The 15911-nt window shown below is 33.5% G+C and overlaps 1 protein-coding gene across 5 annotated transcripts in view; it reads left to right on the top strand.

Moving 5' to 3' along the window:
• The first annotated feature begins 1600 nt into the window (after window positions 1-1600).
• LOC131032842 (3-hydroxyisobutyryl-CoA hydrolase-like protein 1, mitochondrial) overlaps window positions 1601-15911 on the top strand; it is a 77095-nt gene continuing 62784 nt past the window's right edge. For 3 of the 5 annotated variants that reach the window (XM_057963916.2, XM_057963912.2, XM_057963913.2), the window contains exons 1-5: window positions 1601-1926; window positions 3968-4036; window positions 4249-4315; window positions 4403-4482; window positions 14518-14601. In XM_057963916.2, coding sequence (XP_057819899.2) covers window positions 1726-1926; window positions 3968-4036; window positions 4249-4315; window positions 4403-4482; window positions 14518-14601 — 501 coding nt within the window. In that variant the 5' untranslated portion in view covers window positions 1601-1725. The remainder of the gene's footprint in view (window positions 1927-3967; window positions 4037-4248; window positions 4316-4402; window positions 4483-14517; window positions 14602-15911) is intronic. The other 2 variants (XM_057963914.2, XM_057963917.2) reach the window with 2 other exon arrangements.

Raw genomic sequence — 15911 nt, 5'->3', positions numbered from 1 at the left:
TATTGAAGTGGTTTCTCCAACAAGAGCTTTCTCACCCACACTCAAGGAAATTATGATACATTGAGGCTACCATGATATAATGCTTCAATTGTTGTGCATTGTTGTTTAATTTGTGAGATTGATTTCTCCAATGAGGTTTTAGCTAGAGTAGGATAATTTTATTTGATATCATCATTATTATTCATATTTCTAACCAATGTCATTTTTGTAATTTTATATTTCAAATTCTTTTTGGTTTCCTCTAGACTCCATGTTAACTACATTTGGTAGAAACATCTATGTACTAAATATTATTGGATGACAGTTTACATGTTGTATAGAAGTCTCATCAAGTCTACCAATTCTTTGAATATGTTTATATTTATTCTATAAACATTGCAAGAAGTTTTTAAAATATTTTTATTTACACCTAGTCTATTAATCTTGTGATTATGTAAATGTGTGATTCTTTGATTGTTGCAGGAGAGTGTGACTTTGAGACCGGTTTTTTATTAACAACTAGACTAGAGGAATTTGCATATTATAATCTTAATGTAACATTTAACTTTTATTAGTCATAGAAGATGGTCAACATGTGATGATGCAATTTGCCATAGATTGAGGATTTGCAAATGGCTCTTGGTGTTATCTTGTTTTCATTATGAAGGCACTAATGAAGATGGACCTATCATTTTTTAGTCCCTGACCATTCTTACATTTTGAGAGCTATTATTAAAAAAGAATGATCACTTGATGTTATTTTGGTTTAATATAGTGTGGCTTTCTTTGTCGATGTGTGAAGAGTAACATGATATTGATCGAAAAATTATGCACCTATCTATTTAAGTTTTGTATGCTTCACTTTTAAGCTTGGCTTAAAGCAATATTACAAATGTATTTATAATTTATAAAGAGAGTGTGTATTAAGAGATTGCCTATGTTGGACTTCTTTTGATATATTAATGAAGAGCTCAAGTCCTTATACTGGGGTCACCATGTTGAAGCAAACTTCCTGTCGACTGCCATCAAACATTCAACTCCAATATTTTTTGTCTACTATTAGAGATGAATCAATCACTAACCTAGAGCCTGCATTTTTGACACTAAAGAAAAATGGTGGAAACATTGACACAAAAAACACATTTGGATCAATTGAGGAGGATTCATTTGCCAAAGGTTAAGAAATTGCTTGGTTCACTTTAATAACGATATCTCTTGACATCTTCTCCATAGATTTTTCTAAATATAAATATGATAGTTAAATATTATTATTTTAATGTGAATGGATGTAAAATTTAAGAATAAAAATATTTTTTTTTAACAAATTCCGACTCACACCAATACATTTAATCCTTTCTACCATTATAAAATAGCTCTCAATATTAAAAATATTTATTTAATTTAAAAAAAAAATATCTTATTACAAATTAAATACGAGAAATAATATAATTCCTCATATCCAAACTCCAATGTATAAATCTTCTATTCTATTTTGTACACATTTAAGCCAGATTAATCTAGACATAAATTGAACTTTTAAAACTTAAAATATCCTCATATCCAAACCTCAAATATATAAATCTTTCTATTGTATTATGTACTAATCTAAGCGAGACTTAATCTAGACGTAAACTTTAACACCTCTCTAAAAAATTAAAGAGGTTCATGGGTTAACTCGGAACTCTGGAGGTAACAGATTTGAATCCCACAGCAAAAATCATAACGAGGAACCTTGTTCGTCTGAAAATGCTAAGGCTAAAATGGATTGGGTTTCGCATTTGTTCTTCTTCTACTATCTTTTCTAGTCGGGCCCTTTCCATTTGCCCAGACACGCAAAAATCAGAGAGCGAGAACCCAGTTGAAGTAGTGTCAGCCCAAGGATTAGGCAGCTCAAGAAAAGCCATTCTTAACAGGCCTTTTGTTCTAAATGCGCTGACAACTTCCATGGTAACATTTTTTGCTTTCAATTATGAGATGAAATGGTTTCTAACCTTCTTGCCAAATTGGTTTGTAGAGCCCATCAAAATGTATTTACTGTAGAATTTGTCTTGCCTGATTTTTCTTGATTTCAGGTTTCGTGATTCAGGTTATGACTGCAAATATATGCATAAATGCCATTTATTTTCGTTTAAGAATTCATAATTTACCAGTTTATAACTGCAAATATATGTATAATTGTACGTAGCATTACATTTCGTTTACTTTAGTTCTGTTTTACTATGTTACCACTGTAAGCAGCATTGTAATTGTAGCAGCATTTTATCGCATTCGTTTAGGATTTCTGGTGCCAGGTTAAGTAATGTTATATTTTCTTCATTTAGGATTCCCAAGCTGTAGGCTATGAGTGTTAATATTTGTAATTATGTGGTATGCTGTTTTGGCCATGTTAAACACTTGGGGAAATTTTTAACCTGGGTTTCAATCTCCATCCAAGGGATATGCCATAGCCGCGAAGCGATTCATATTGAGATTCTCCCAAATTTTATTGAATCACAGCCCTCCTGCTGGTCATTATGGTGATTCGCTGCTATGCCACTGTCCTTATCTATTTCATGTTCTACGCAATCACTGTATATATATGTGTAACTGTGTGTAACATTATGCTATTTTCATTTTTGATTTCATACTCTACATATAACTGCAAATACCTGTCTATAATTATGCATAATGTCATATTGGTTTTAGTTAGGATTCCATAACACACTAGGTTATGGTTGCAAATATCTATTTAATTGTGTTCCTGGTAATTTCTTGTTTAAGAGTTCATAGTAGACTAGGTTATGACTACAATATTTGTATTATTGTGCATACAATCTTGTGGTCTTCTTTTTAGATTTTATGCGCTGGGTTAGGACTGCAAATATCTATGTAATTGCGTGCACATCATATTTTCTTTAGTTAAGATTTCATTATGCACTAGGTTATGACTGCAAATATCCATTCAATTATACTTACAATCATATTGTCTTGATTTAAGAGTAATATGCTAGGTTACGGACACAAATATCTATGTAATTGTGTATAACATTATGTTGTCCTCGTTTAAGATTTCCTGTCGTAGGTTATGACTGAAAATATCTTTTTAGACAACCTTTGACATCATGTTGCCTTGATTTAAGATTCCATAACGTCCTACGCATGACTGCAAAATTCAAATATCCATTTAATTGTCCATAAAATTATATTGTTTCATATAAGATTTATTTCCTAGATTATGACTACAAATATCTGTTTAATTATGTTTAACATCACATTATCTTGACTTAGGATTTCATGTATTAGGTTATGACCGCAAATATATGTTTTATTATGCTTAATATCATGTTATTTTTGTTTTAAATTTCATGTTTTAGTTTATGACCATTGACTGTAGACATCCTTGTAATTGTATGCAACAGTCTATTGTCTTTTTTAAGCTTTCATAACGTACGAATTTATGACACACATCTGTACAATTGTTCTAACTATCATATTGTCTTGATACAAGATCTCATCATCATGTACTACATTGATATATTGTTTTCATTAAGGCCTCCTTTCATACATTATGACTGCAAATATCCGTGTAATTGTGCCTACATCATTTTGCCTTGATTTAATAATTCATCATGTATTAGTACCTGTAAAATTCAAATATTTGATAAATGTTCCTCACAACATGTTGTCTTGATTTAAGATTTTATAATGGATGGGTTCTAACTGTAAAATTCAAATAACTGTGTAAATCATACATAAGTTATTTTGTTTCATATAAGATTTCATTAACTAGGTCATCGCCAATACAATAAATATGTTTGTAATTTTGTGATTTAGAGTAACTTATTCAAAATTTCATGTGCTAGGTTATCACCGCAATTATCTGTGTAATTATATGATGTTATTCAGTGGACATGTTTTAAAAAAAATCATTTCTCATTTAGTGCTAACTAATTCCTTTTATTCAAATTTATCTAAATGCTCGGTCACCATCTGTCGCTCCTTTTTCTAGGTTTCTCAACTTCATAAACTATACCAGGCATGGGAAGATCGTCCAGATATTGGTTTTGTTGTAATGAAAGTAAGCATTATCTTATAATTATCTTTATGTATGGTTAAATTGATTAAATACTATATATGGACTAGAAAATTATGTAGACCATACCCTTGAAGGATGTCAAGGGTCAAATTCCATTCCCAACCTGAGTGTTAAAAACAAAACATTACTGAAAAAATAAATTCGTTTTTCTTCTTGTTTTTTATAACTGGCATAACTGGGTTCACTTGTTGAAGGGTGCTGGTGACAGAGCATTCTGTTCTGGCGGAGATATTGTTAGGCTTTATCAATTCGCCAATCAAGGTAAAAGGAAACAAACTCTTTTTGCTAAAGAGGCTCTGGCTTTAGAAGATGTACTGAACGACTATTATTTGCCTTTGTCTGTGTTAGGGAAATTGGAAGAATGTAAAGACTTCTTTATCAAAGCATATCAGTTCGTTTACCATGTTGGAACATATCTGAAGCCACATGTAAATTCTTTAGTTTATTTAATGTTTTCCTTTCCTGATTGCCTTTACACACTTGAATGTGTTGAATTATGAATGCAAACTTTTATGTTGGTAAATTTATAATTATTTCTAAATGAAATGGGGATATAAGAAATATTTTGAATTAGAAGCCTTGTCTGATGTTCTTTCCTGTCAAAATATAGTCTTGACCTGCACCTGAGATTACTGGCAGTGAACCGCTGCGCAAGCCTAGAGGCACTTGAGGCCGGGCCATAATCATGCAAATTGCTTGTAGCTAATGATTTTGTTAAGAGCCGAGTAGCAATTGTTTTCTTTGAGCACCTATATATTACAAATTGCTGTAAAGTTTAAAAAATGGATGCTAGAGGCTTTTTTGTGGAGGCCTTAATTTACATTCACTATTGTGGCTATTGTGAAATAATTGACTTTGAAACATTTCGCAAGAACTTGTCCTTAAATGCCTGCATAGATGGAGAATCAAGGTTGTAGCCATAAAAAACTCACTGTATATATTGATATTCGCAATCCTGTAATATGTAAGATATTTAGTCTTTAAATAAAAAGGATGTCAGAATTTAGAACGTTGCAAAGACAAAATCATAATTCTGACAGTACTATAATCAAGGACTAATTGAATCTCATGTACCCAGTGCTCAATCTGTAGCTTCTTTTACAAGGTACTTGCAAAGCTACCAAGATCTTGGTCACTGAATTCAGATACATACTTAAAAGTGTGCTGTTGTATATAAAGTTGTTTTACTTGACTGTTTATCAAATTCTAAAGTAACAAGAATTTGGACCTATGATCTTCTCGCTTAGGTTTTAGTGCTCTCTGTTTCAACTATCAAATTCCTTTTAAACACAAAAGGTACTGCCATTGACTTCGGATTTGCAGTCTCCACTTAGATTTATGTAATTTTCATTAAATATAATATGGGTGTGGGGTGCGTTCTCTCTATACATACATACATATATGTATACCTATATGTACATATATACATATATGTGTGTGTGTGTGTGTGTGTGTGTGTGTATGTATGTGTATTTTTAGAGAGATCTGTATGTAATAATGTATTTGTGACATAGATAGATAGATAGAGAGAGCCGTACACACATTATGCTTGATGAAAATTACATAAATTGAAAGGAAGACTACAAATCATACATATATACATACATATGTACACATGTGTATATATATACACGTGTGCGTGCGTGCGTGTGTGAGATATTTAACAGTAATAGATCATTGTAAAAATAATCTTAAATGAACCTACCAGTAGGAGTTAAGAAGATCTCCATTGTTTTTTAAACAAGACTATGATCAAAGAACTATCAGAAAGATTAAGTTTATGTGTGTATGTATATGTGTATAATTATATATGCATATATAGGTTATACACATATTTATACATAGATATACGCACGCGTGTGTACATATACTCGCGTGTGTGTGTGATCTCCATTGTTTTTTAAACAAGACTATGATCAAAGAGCTATCAGAAAGATTAAGTTTATGTGCGTATGTATATGTGTATAATTATATATGCATATATAGGTTATACACATATTTATATGTACATATACATGTGTGTATATATATATATATACATTGGTTACAAACTTTCGACCCTATGGAGTATCTTGCAATAACTGTCCCAGTGGTATACCTTCGACTCTACACTCTTGATTACTAGCTTGAGTCATGTCTGGAAGACATTGGATTGACAATTGCTGAATATGTGACTGCCTTTGAAATCAAAATGACAATAATTTTGGACAGTACGAACGATCTCTGGGCTATGAAAATGTCAGTTTTTCTTTGGCTTTCTGGGATAGGGAGGCAAGATTTCAGGGATGGCAAAATTTCCTAGATTTTGGGAAAGGCAAAGGGACAGCTAATAAACAAATAATTGTTTATTTATATAAATAATTATAAGTTGTGTGTTTTTTAAGTGAGATCCGAGTTTGATGGGCCAGGGATGTTTTAATGTCCCTGGGACATCAGTGTATGCCAGGAATGGCAGGCCATCCTCACAATGTTTATGCAGAAGGGGGGGGGGGGTGCCCCAGGAATCATCCCCCATTTTGGGGAGAGGTCTGTAGGTTGTTCCTCAAAAATTTCAAATAACTTTCTCTGGGTACACTGGAAAATAACCCTTTCCAATAGAGAATTTGTCATGAGCATAGCCATTTTGCCAAGGTCTACTCTTTATAGGAGAACCAACACCTAAACAAAGGCAACTTACACGTACCCATCCTTTATCTGATTAAAAATATTCTCCAGCTAAGATTCAGCATTAGATTTTTCTAAACTGTGATCTACCTAGACCTTCGAAACCCCTAACAACCCCCAAGCCTTTCGTGACCATGCACATCCCTCGGTATATACTTCCTCTCCATAACACAACTCCATCTACACTCTTTTTATTCTTTCATCTTGACATCTCTTACCCACATTGGCTCTCATTTCCAATTGCACTAGACATTAGTCCTTTCCCCTTTCATTAATGCCAATATATATCTTCAATAAATACAACTGCAAGTTCTGTAAAAACCAGGGCGTCCAATATAAAAATTTCAAATTTTCTAGGTATCAACAGAGAGAAAAGAAAGTAGGTCATATGAAGTTTTAGTACAACATTCCAGTGCAACTTAATACCAAGGTTCAAATCAATAGCTTTCAATCAGTTCGTAATCCACTGCCACACTCCAATCTCATATAGCAATTTGACAGCTTCAACATTTATTCCCTGAAAGATAATCATTAAGGTCTTTGCAAGCATTGAATGCCAAAGTCAAAAGAAGTGGATTAGAGTGAACGAGGAGTCAAATGATAGATTTGTTTGTTAAAACGTTGAAAAAATTTCCAGGAAGAGCTCTGAAGTAGTCCTCATCTTATTCGACCCATTTCTTTCTCTTTTCCCCAAATCTCTCCCACTTTCAAAGTGCCAGCTTTGGCTTCCGTTGCAAGATACTCATGATTGATCATCATTGAAAATTCCCATAAATCAACATACAAGGAGAGGGAAGAACAAACGAAAAGGCAGCAAGTTTTTTCTGGTGCAATGCTATAAGAGACAGAGTTAGGAAAAGCTCCAAGGCTGACATGAAGAAGGAAAAGATTCTTAACCAAAGCTCTCAGCAGCCTATTGCTGCAAATTTCTGCAAATGATGAGCAGCAATAGGATAGTAAAGCATGTAAAGGATTCAATTTCCCTTGCCAGTTCTTTAGTCCCTCCTCATAAAGAACTAAGCTTCACTGAACTAAAGGAAACCCTGTCAGCTCTTGACACTACTTCTACTTTGCATAATTTTTTCTCCAATGTTCTTCAGCCACAAATTTTCAGTATGTCCAAATTCTCACATTTGCATTCCAGGATGAGAGCCACCCCTGCCCCCACATTTGCCTGCTTTGGCATTGAATCTAGCTAACATTATCCTCTCCCATAACTTCTGCCTACCACTTTGAACCATCTCACTACCGTTATTGCTAATATCCCATGTTTCAATCCATAGATTCCTTCCCCCAATGTCACATCACTCTATATATCTATATAGTCCTAAATAGGTATTGTGATAGTCATATCCATACAGTCCTAAATATGGTTTGTAATTTTTTGGTCTTAACTGTTAACTCCTTAGTTTGCCATTTCCTTTTAAGAGTAGCTTTTGGGCCCCTTGATTGTAATTCCCAGCTGGGCGAATTTCTATGTTCCAGTTATCCATGTTTTTAGGTTTAGGTAGTGGGCTTCTCTAGAATATGATATGGTGTTCCTCAAATATTCTATAATCTTGATAATGGCCTGATTTTGCCCTTTTCATGCCACTTTCGTTGTAGCTTTTTCACTATTAATACAGTATTTAATTTATGAAAATAATTTTTTCTCATTTGCTATATTTCTTTTCTATTTAATCTTCCAAAGGGTCTCAACTCTCAGGTTGGCTTATTTAAATCCAGGGAACTGAAGCATAAAAGAAGCAGGACATCTAAATTGCAAGTTATCAAGAACACATAGATCAATTGATTTAGATTTTGAAATGGAGCTGGATTAATGTTTGTTTATCATTGGCAAGCATTGCCATTTTTATTTTTCTAACACATGGTTCACGTGTAGCTTTTTTTTACAATCTAATGCAAGTAACTCACTTGAAGTCATTTCTCTCTTCAAAATTCTTATGAATCTAACTTCATGTTATCTAATAATTGGTAAATGCTAAGGAGGACAGCTGCATAAAAAATGAGCAAGATATAAAGATTGTCACTACTGTACTTAAACCCTCATTGTATTATACACACACACACACAAACAAATAGACATAGATATACAGGAAAGCTTCAAAAAATAGAAATATAGGCGACTTCCTAAACATAGAAATTCTACATGCAACTTTTACATTTGCAGTGAAAGTTTACATGTGACTGAAAGACAAAAAAGTATATACATCTGTGATTACGGGTGACTTTTTAAAAATCAAAATGCTATATTTGACTTTTCTCATCATTTCTTCCCTGCTTAGTGGAAGCTGTTCTCAACTTCTATTTTGGTGGGGTTATCTTTTTTGCAAAAGCAAAGTCAGAGAATTACATGGACTATGTTGGTGTAAGTGTTCTTTTTGCCAACCAAGTATTAGTCGTTTGTTTTTTGTGATTCATGTGAGTGTGAACATTAAGCAAAGTTTATCAACTAATTATCGTTGAAAATCTGGGTTTGTATATTCAGGATGATTGATGGAGACGTCCACATCCAAGTGAAAAGAATTGGGATCCCCAAGTGAAGCCAAACACAATCACCAACTTAGAAAGAATAAGGTGTTTGATTGTGGAAGCATATCTTGGTTTTTGGTCTGAAATTGGGCCAAATTTTGTACAAAGGAGAAGCTTTATCTTGCAATTTCTGTTGGTGGGATGTAGCTGGGGATGGAAGAGCAACTGGAATCTCACAGGGGGGCAATGGCTAGAATCCATAATTGACTTCAAAAGGAGAAAATGCCTTTTAGAGGCTTAATTAGTTTAGTTGTGACCATTCCAAAGCATATGCAAATAGTTGTTCCTCTGCTTGATCTGACAATGGTAAATGCAGGGAGCATGAAGTAAGGTGGGATTAATAGCCTTATTTTGGCCATGATTTTGTGGATGAAAGAAAGTGAAGAAGTGCGATTGACAGCTAGGAAGATCTCACAACAGTTTCTAGAAGTGACTTTAGAAGTGAGAATGATGGCTGGAACAGTAGTGAATGGTAGCCTAAAATTGCTTGAAGAACAAGTCAGCAGCTTTGGGCATCATTTGTCTTGGTGCAAGGTGCAAAAAAATCTATTTTGGGAAACCAACATACCAAACAAAGATGCAATTATCCTAGTGCTAAGTCGAGGGTAGGATACCAATGAAATCCATGGAAATGGATTCCCATGGCTATGAAGGAAGTGGAATTGGTGGATATAATGCAAGCATTTAATTGGAAGGCTTAGACTGGATGCAAAGTGAGCACCAGTGAATGAATTCCTCAACTTTCCTCCACATAGAAGGCCGACAAAAGTAGTGCTGCAAGTTTTCCTAGGAATTTTGCATGCTAAAGTGTCCACCATTTGAGGATGAATAAGCCTTCTTGAGTAGAATTGGCGAGAAGGGTTGATAGGAATGCATGTTTAGTTAACTTGTAAAATAAGCCATCTCTCAGAATTTGGTTAAGAAAGGTGTTTTATTGATCACTATGGGTCATTGCAAAGCATCAATAACTAGACTGGGATGAGGATAAGAAGATAGTGTTGGAAATGTTGTCATTGATGTCAAGAGCATATATAGATGTTTGGAAGCTGTCATTAATATTTTGTCATTGATGTCAAATGAAATTGCAAAGGAAACGTCTAAAGATTGCTTATGCTTGAAGTTGGATAAATGATCTCTATTAGTGCTTATGATACAAATTGGTTTAAGCTAATTAAAGTGACACAATTTTTATGGTAGCTGGTGGGTCCCATGCTTACCACAGGATCTTCAATTAATTTTATGGACATTCATTATTGCAGGCTGAAATTATTATATTCACTGGTTCATCAAGGAATAATTGGCAGATAATGAACTTTGAAGACATATTAAATTGCAATTTTAACAGGTCGATAAGGGAGGAGCAGCAACTTAATTTGTGCAGCTATCTTCATTCAAACTATGTTGAAGACATATCAAATATCATGTTAAGGAGTTGGTGTTATAAAACAAAGACGTGAGCAGAGAGAGCAGCGATATATGAGACGTGTACGGATTACTAATGAGTGACTCTTCAAAGTAAATTTGATCAGTGATAAAGTCAGTGCTTAGCTTTTTTTAAGACAAGTCAGCAAATGACAAGTCAAAGTGAATAGTGTTTTTAGTGCAACTTCATTAAGGCAGTGCGTAATGATTAAGGAAGCAATAACAAACAAAGACAACAATCTTCTTTGGTGTGATTTTAGAAAGGTGCGACTATATCTAGAAGCTGAAGGATATTGTTTAAGATAGGGAAGATATTCATTAAAATTAAAATTAAAATGAAGATTGTTTAGAAAATGGTGATCAATTATAAATGACAGCCATTACAAATATAAGCAGCGACTCATTATCTGAATACAAAGTGAGATTTATTAAGAGGTTGACAAAGTTGACTAAGACAGTGATTGATAAGCAAGCCCAACTATGATTGTTAAGCAGCATTAATTAAGGTTCAGAACAGCGATGAAGGAATACATAAGGTAGCAAACTGTTCATTAAGAACAAACAATCATGGTGATATTATTGAAGCCCTCAGGAACAGTGAATACGAAGTCGACTTAATTAAAGACTATGGTAAGTTTGTTACAGCAGCGATGGACAGCAAGAACATGATGGCGGTTTTATAGACAAAGACAAAGGTGTGATTCACTAAGACATGAAGCATATAAGGAAGAGAAATAAACTCCTAAAACAACAATTAAAGAAGGCAATTCAATTGATTAGAAAGACAAGCAATTTGCAACTCTACAGATATGATATGAAGTTGGTTCTCTATATGAAATGTGTCCGATTAAAGGAAATATTTGATTCATTAATGTGCAGCGATTAATAAGATGAGAATTGTTTATATTAATTATAAACAAACAGCAGTTAATTTGAAGATAAACAAAAGTGTTTCAAAAAGGTGGGGAGCGATTAATATAATCCATTAAAGACAATGATTGTTTAATAATAAAGAGGGACTCTACAAGTGTGACTTCATAAAGGTAATATTATTCAACAAACAAATCATTTGTCAACGTGTATGCTGAGATGTTAATGCAGCGATTCTAAGTTATGAGTTCTAAATGAACAGATGTGATTTCAAGGTGTGACTTATTTTATGATGGCTGATTTAATAATCTAAAGATAGTTTGATAAGGTTTGATTTGTTTGGGGTAAAGTTTTTATGATTTGAAAAGAGAAGAGGTGCGATTACAAAAAGGTAGTTGTGTTTGGAGATGACTCTTCAGTTGTGAAGAGATACGTCTTTTGATAGAATGCAGATATAAGTAGAGATCAAAGTTAGTTGGAGTGTGTGGGTTTTGTATGTGGAGAATTAGAAGATCATATATATATCAGAAAATCTGTATATGGAGATAATATAATAGACTATTCAAAAAGATATTTTGGAGCATTAAAGTAAACTGAATGTGTATATAGAGAATATTTGATAAAGCATTTGCAATGATATTCATGTGATTTTGGAGTAAACTTATGCAGAAATTGAAGAGGTACAGATGCAAATAAAAAGAAGTTATTAAGAGGACTGGCTGCAGATTATACAAGGAGACTGAGATGTTGCAGAAGCAAATTTGAAGGAGATACGAGAGCAGCATTATAGAAGACTTTTGAAGAGACTTTTGTGGCAAATTTATTGTCATAGCAGATTGGAGAAAAAGAGTTACAGAAGAATTTGTGAAGAATAGGATCATCCATTGTCCATTAAAAGGTGGAAATTTGAATGAGTGTTTGGTGCCTCTAATTGAATGAGGGGTTGGTGCCTCTAGTGGGAAAGTGTCTCACAAATAGAATGAGGGGTTGGCGCCTCTAGTGGGAAAGTGTCTCACAAACAGAATGAGGGGTTGGTGCTTCTAGTGGGTTGATACCCACAAGTTTGTAAAAGAAGCTTTTCTATATATAAGGAAGCTATTTTTACCATGATTTTCTCCTGTAAGGGTTTCCACATATATGTCCTGTGTTCTACATGTGTTACATGGTAGTTAGAATTCATGTGAATGTTTATATGAAATAAATATGCTTTGGGATTTAGTTATGCGCTTTTATTATCAAATTGAAAAAGTAAAAGTTTGATGTTATACCGATTCACCCCTCCCACCCCCCTCTCAGTATAACCATGTTCTCAACATTCACCCGCAAGGGTTTCCACCTATGTTACCCCGAGTTTCCGGGACGGGGGGATGGGGAAATGGATTTCCAGGATGTTTTTTTTCCTCGGAGTAGGGGATGGCTATCTAAAATTTATATAAAATTGTAACACAGTAAACATTCATCATAGCCACATAATAAATTATAACATTTGTAGATCAGAATCTAGATTCTAAATCTAAAATCATTGAATCAATGATCATTCATCAAATATCATATGAAGTTTCATCATCCTCATCAAGATCATACTCTGACTGTCAATATAGTTTTAAAACCACAAAGATATAAGCTGCACTTATATTATGGCAGAAAAAAGCAGAGGGCAATAGTGAAAAGCTATTATTTGACCCATAACGATAATGATGGACGAGTCTTTCTCTTGCTATGATTCTGGATACCTCAACACACATACATTTAAATTGATTACCTTCATGTGTACTTTTGAGTATTGCAGAAGAATTCTAGGAAGAATAAAAGCTGCTGCCATTAGAAAAAGTCCTATTGAAAGACTTTGAATATTGTGATGGTTTGCTAATTGATATAAATTTCAAAATCCGATAATTAGAGGAAATATCGTAATACACAGCTTCATCAAATCTAAGTGTCCACATGTTTCTTTAATTTTATTGTAACATCTCACACCACTGTTGCAGAATTCAGACAGATAAAAGAAAAAACTTGAATAACAGCTGATATTTCAGTTATTTGTTTGATCGTGTGTGAATAAATTCCATTTTGGTTTTGTAATTTGTTGCAATGCAGATAATCGCTTTCGCTTAATGAAGTTTATGATCATATGAAGTTTCATTAAATTATTAAATCGCCTTAATTAAATTTCTAAAATAAAAAATTTGCATATATCTCATATCTATTGCAGTGATATATATTATTAAATTTATCGCTATGACTATCGCTTTCATTAAAATAAAAAATTTAATAATAAATATCGCTCCAATAAAAAATAAATTTTATAAAAAAAATTGTTTTTTAAATGCCTCTGCCGTCAGAAATGGCCACCCATCCCCGGGACGGTCAAGGGACGGCTTGGCCATCCCCAGCTGTCTTGGGGATGGTCAATGGTCTTTGACAAAATCGTTGACCGTTTTCAAGTTTCCAAGATGGTTTCCAAAAATTTTACTAGATCAGGGACAGTTTGGAAACGTTTCCCGTTGTCCACCCGTTCCTGAAACTGTTTCCATTTCTAGTACATGTGCCTTTATGGTGGAAACATGTTTCCGGATGACATTGGTTTCCATGTAAATCGTGTGTTCCTAATTGCTAGATCTTGCTTATGTGTTATTGCTGTGGATGATTAAGTTTTTAAGTATTGCTATTGTGGTTATTTAAATTTTTGAAAAGCAAAAGTTTGTTTCTACACTGATTCACTCCCCTCCACTCATCTCAGTATAAATGAGTGTTCTTCAAAGACAACAAATTTATCATTGATCTTGGTGGGAGTGAAAAAGCCTTAAAGAACAATTTTGATAGTTTTAATAGGTTGCTATGTTAATTCAACAGGAAAACTTTTCTTATTTGTGCTGATTGAAACTAAGATGTTATTGAGTGTATGATGTTTGGTTTTTTGTTGTTTGAGTGTCTAACACATTAGATTTTAACAACATTTGATAATTGGTATGAAGGTGGCGATATTGGATGGATTGACAATGGGGGGAGGGGCAGGTATCTCTATTCCTGGCACATTTCGTGTGGCAACAAATAAGACGGTATGTGTCATTCACAACATGACTCACTAGATTCATTAAAATTTTCACAACACATTTATTATATATATTTACAGTATGTGAGGCAAAATCAGTACTTTCCATGTCTCTTTTTTTATTATTTTCCATGACTTTATCCCGAAGAAATCTTAACCATCGGCACACCCATTGTTTTCTTTTTTTTGTTTCTAACTTTGAAGGTGTTGAGCTTGTCGGTATATTCAGTGAAACTATCTATAAGAAGCTTCAGATTTAAAGCTTTTAATGTAATTTTTATAAAATATTCATTTTTTCAGTGGGGGAGGCAAATTATTCTTGTCCATATTTTATTCACTTTTATTTTCTGTAAGCTGATCTTGAAGAAATCTGAAGCATCATCATGCTCTTTGTTTTCAAACATTTCCTAAGGTGCAGAAATTAAAATTCTGTTTTGTGAAATTCTCCGAGGCTCAAATCTAAACCTTTTAGTTTTAGTCTACAAAGCATAATTTCTCTTTCTGTATTTAATACTTTCTGCTATATGGTTAAGCCTGTCATTTAGGACAAATCTTCCTAGCCAAGGTAATGTGGACAGATTAGTGAATTATTTGGTCTATGGATGATTCATTGATCTCTCCACAGGGCCATATTAGAATTAGACAAGTAGCACACAGATTAAACTACTAGTATTGTTCAGTAATTGAATTTTTTTAACAATTATTAAACACCCATACATATAAATATTGATTTACATAAACTTCTTTAGGTCTTTGTACCCACTTTCATTGTAGTACAGCTTGTAATGATAACACCAGTTATACTTAATAGTAGTTTTAACATTTGCCTGTACACAGCATATTGTGTTTTATTACCAGGGTTTTCTTATTACATGGTTGGTTGATTAGTTTACTTGATTATCATTTTGCTAGAGTTGGTTCGTATCAGATGGTTTTGGTCTAAATGACACACCTCTTGGCCAAAACCAATAAATATATCTAGATGTTGGTCAGGGTAGGGGAGACTTAATGGATTCTTATATCTCTCTATCTCACAGTATTGTACACTAATAAATAAATTTATACTATTTGTGTTGTGCAATTTCTGCATGTTTACATCTTCAAGCATTTTTGGTTGAATAGCTATTGACACAGCAATTTGCTGCACCTTTGGGCTATAACCTGTGGTGTGGAAGATAAATTGCCGCTGTAGAAGTAGACGAGCTGAAAAAATCCTGATAATGAATAGTTTCAAGTTCCATCATTCAATTTCTTTCCTTAAGCTGGTGTGCTCTTTTTTTATTCTTTAGGTTACTATGAATATTTCTATTCGAAGTC

This window comes from Cryptomeria japonica, chromosome 5 (assembly GCF_030272615.1).
Source record: "Cryptomeria japonica chromosome 5, Sugi_1.0, whole genome shotgun sequence".
NCBI lineage: Eukaryota > Viridiplantae > Streptophyta > Pinopsida > Cupressales > Cupressaceae > Cryptomeria > Cryptomeria japonica.
Note: the sequence above shows the minus strand (reverse complement) of the source record. Positions and strands in the feature narration are given on the sequence as shown.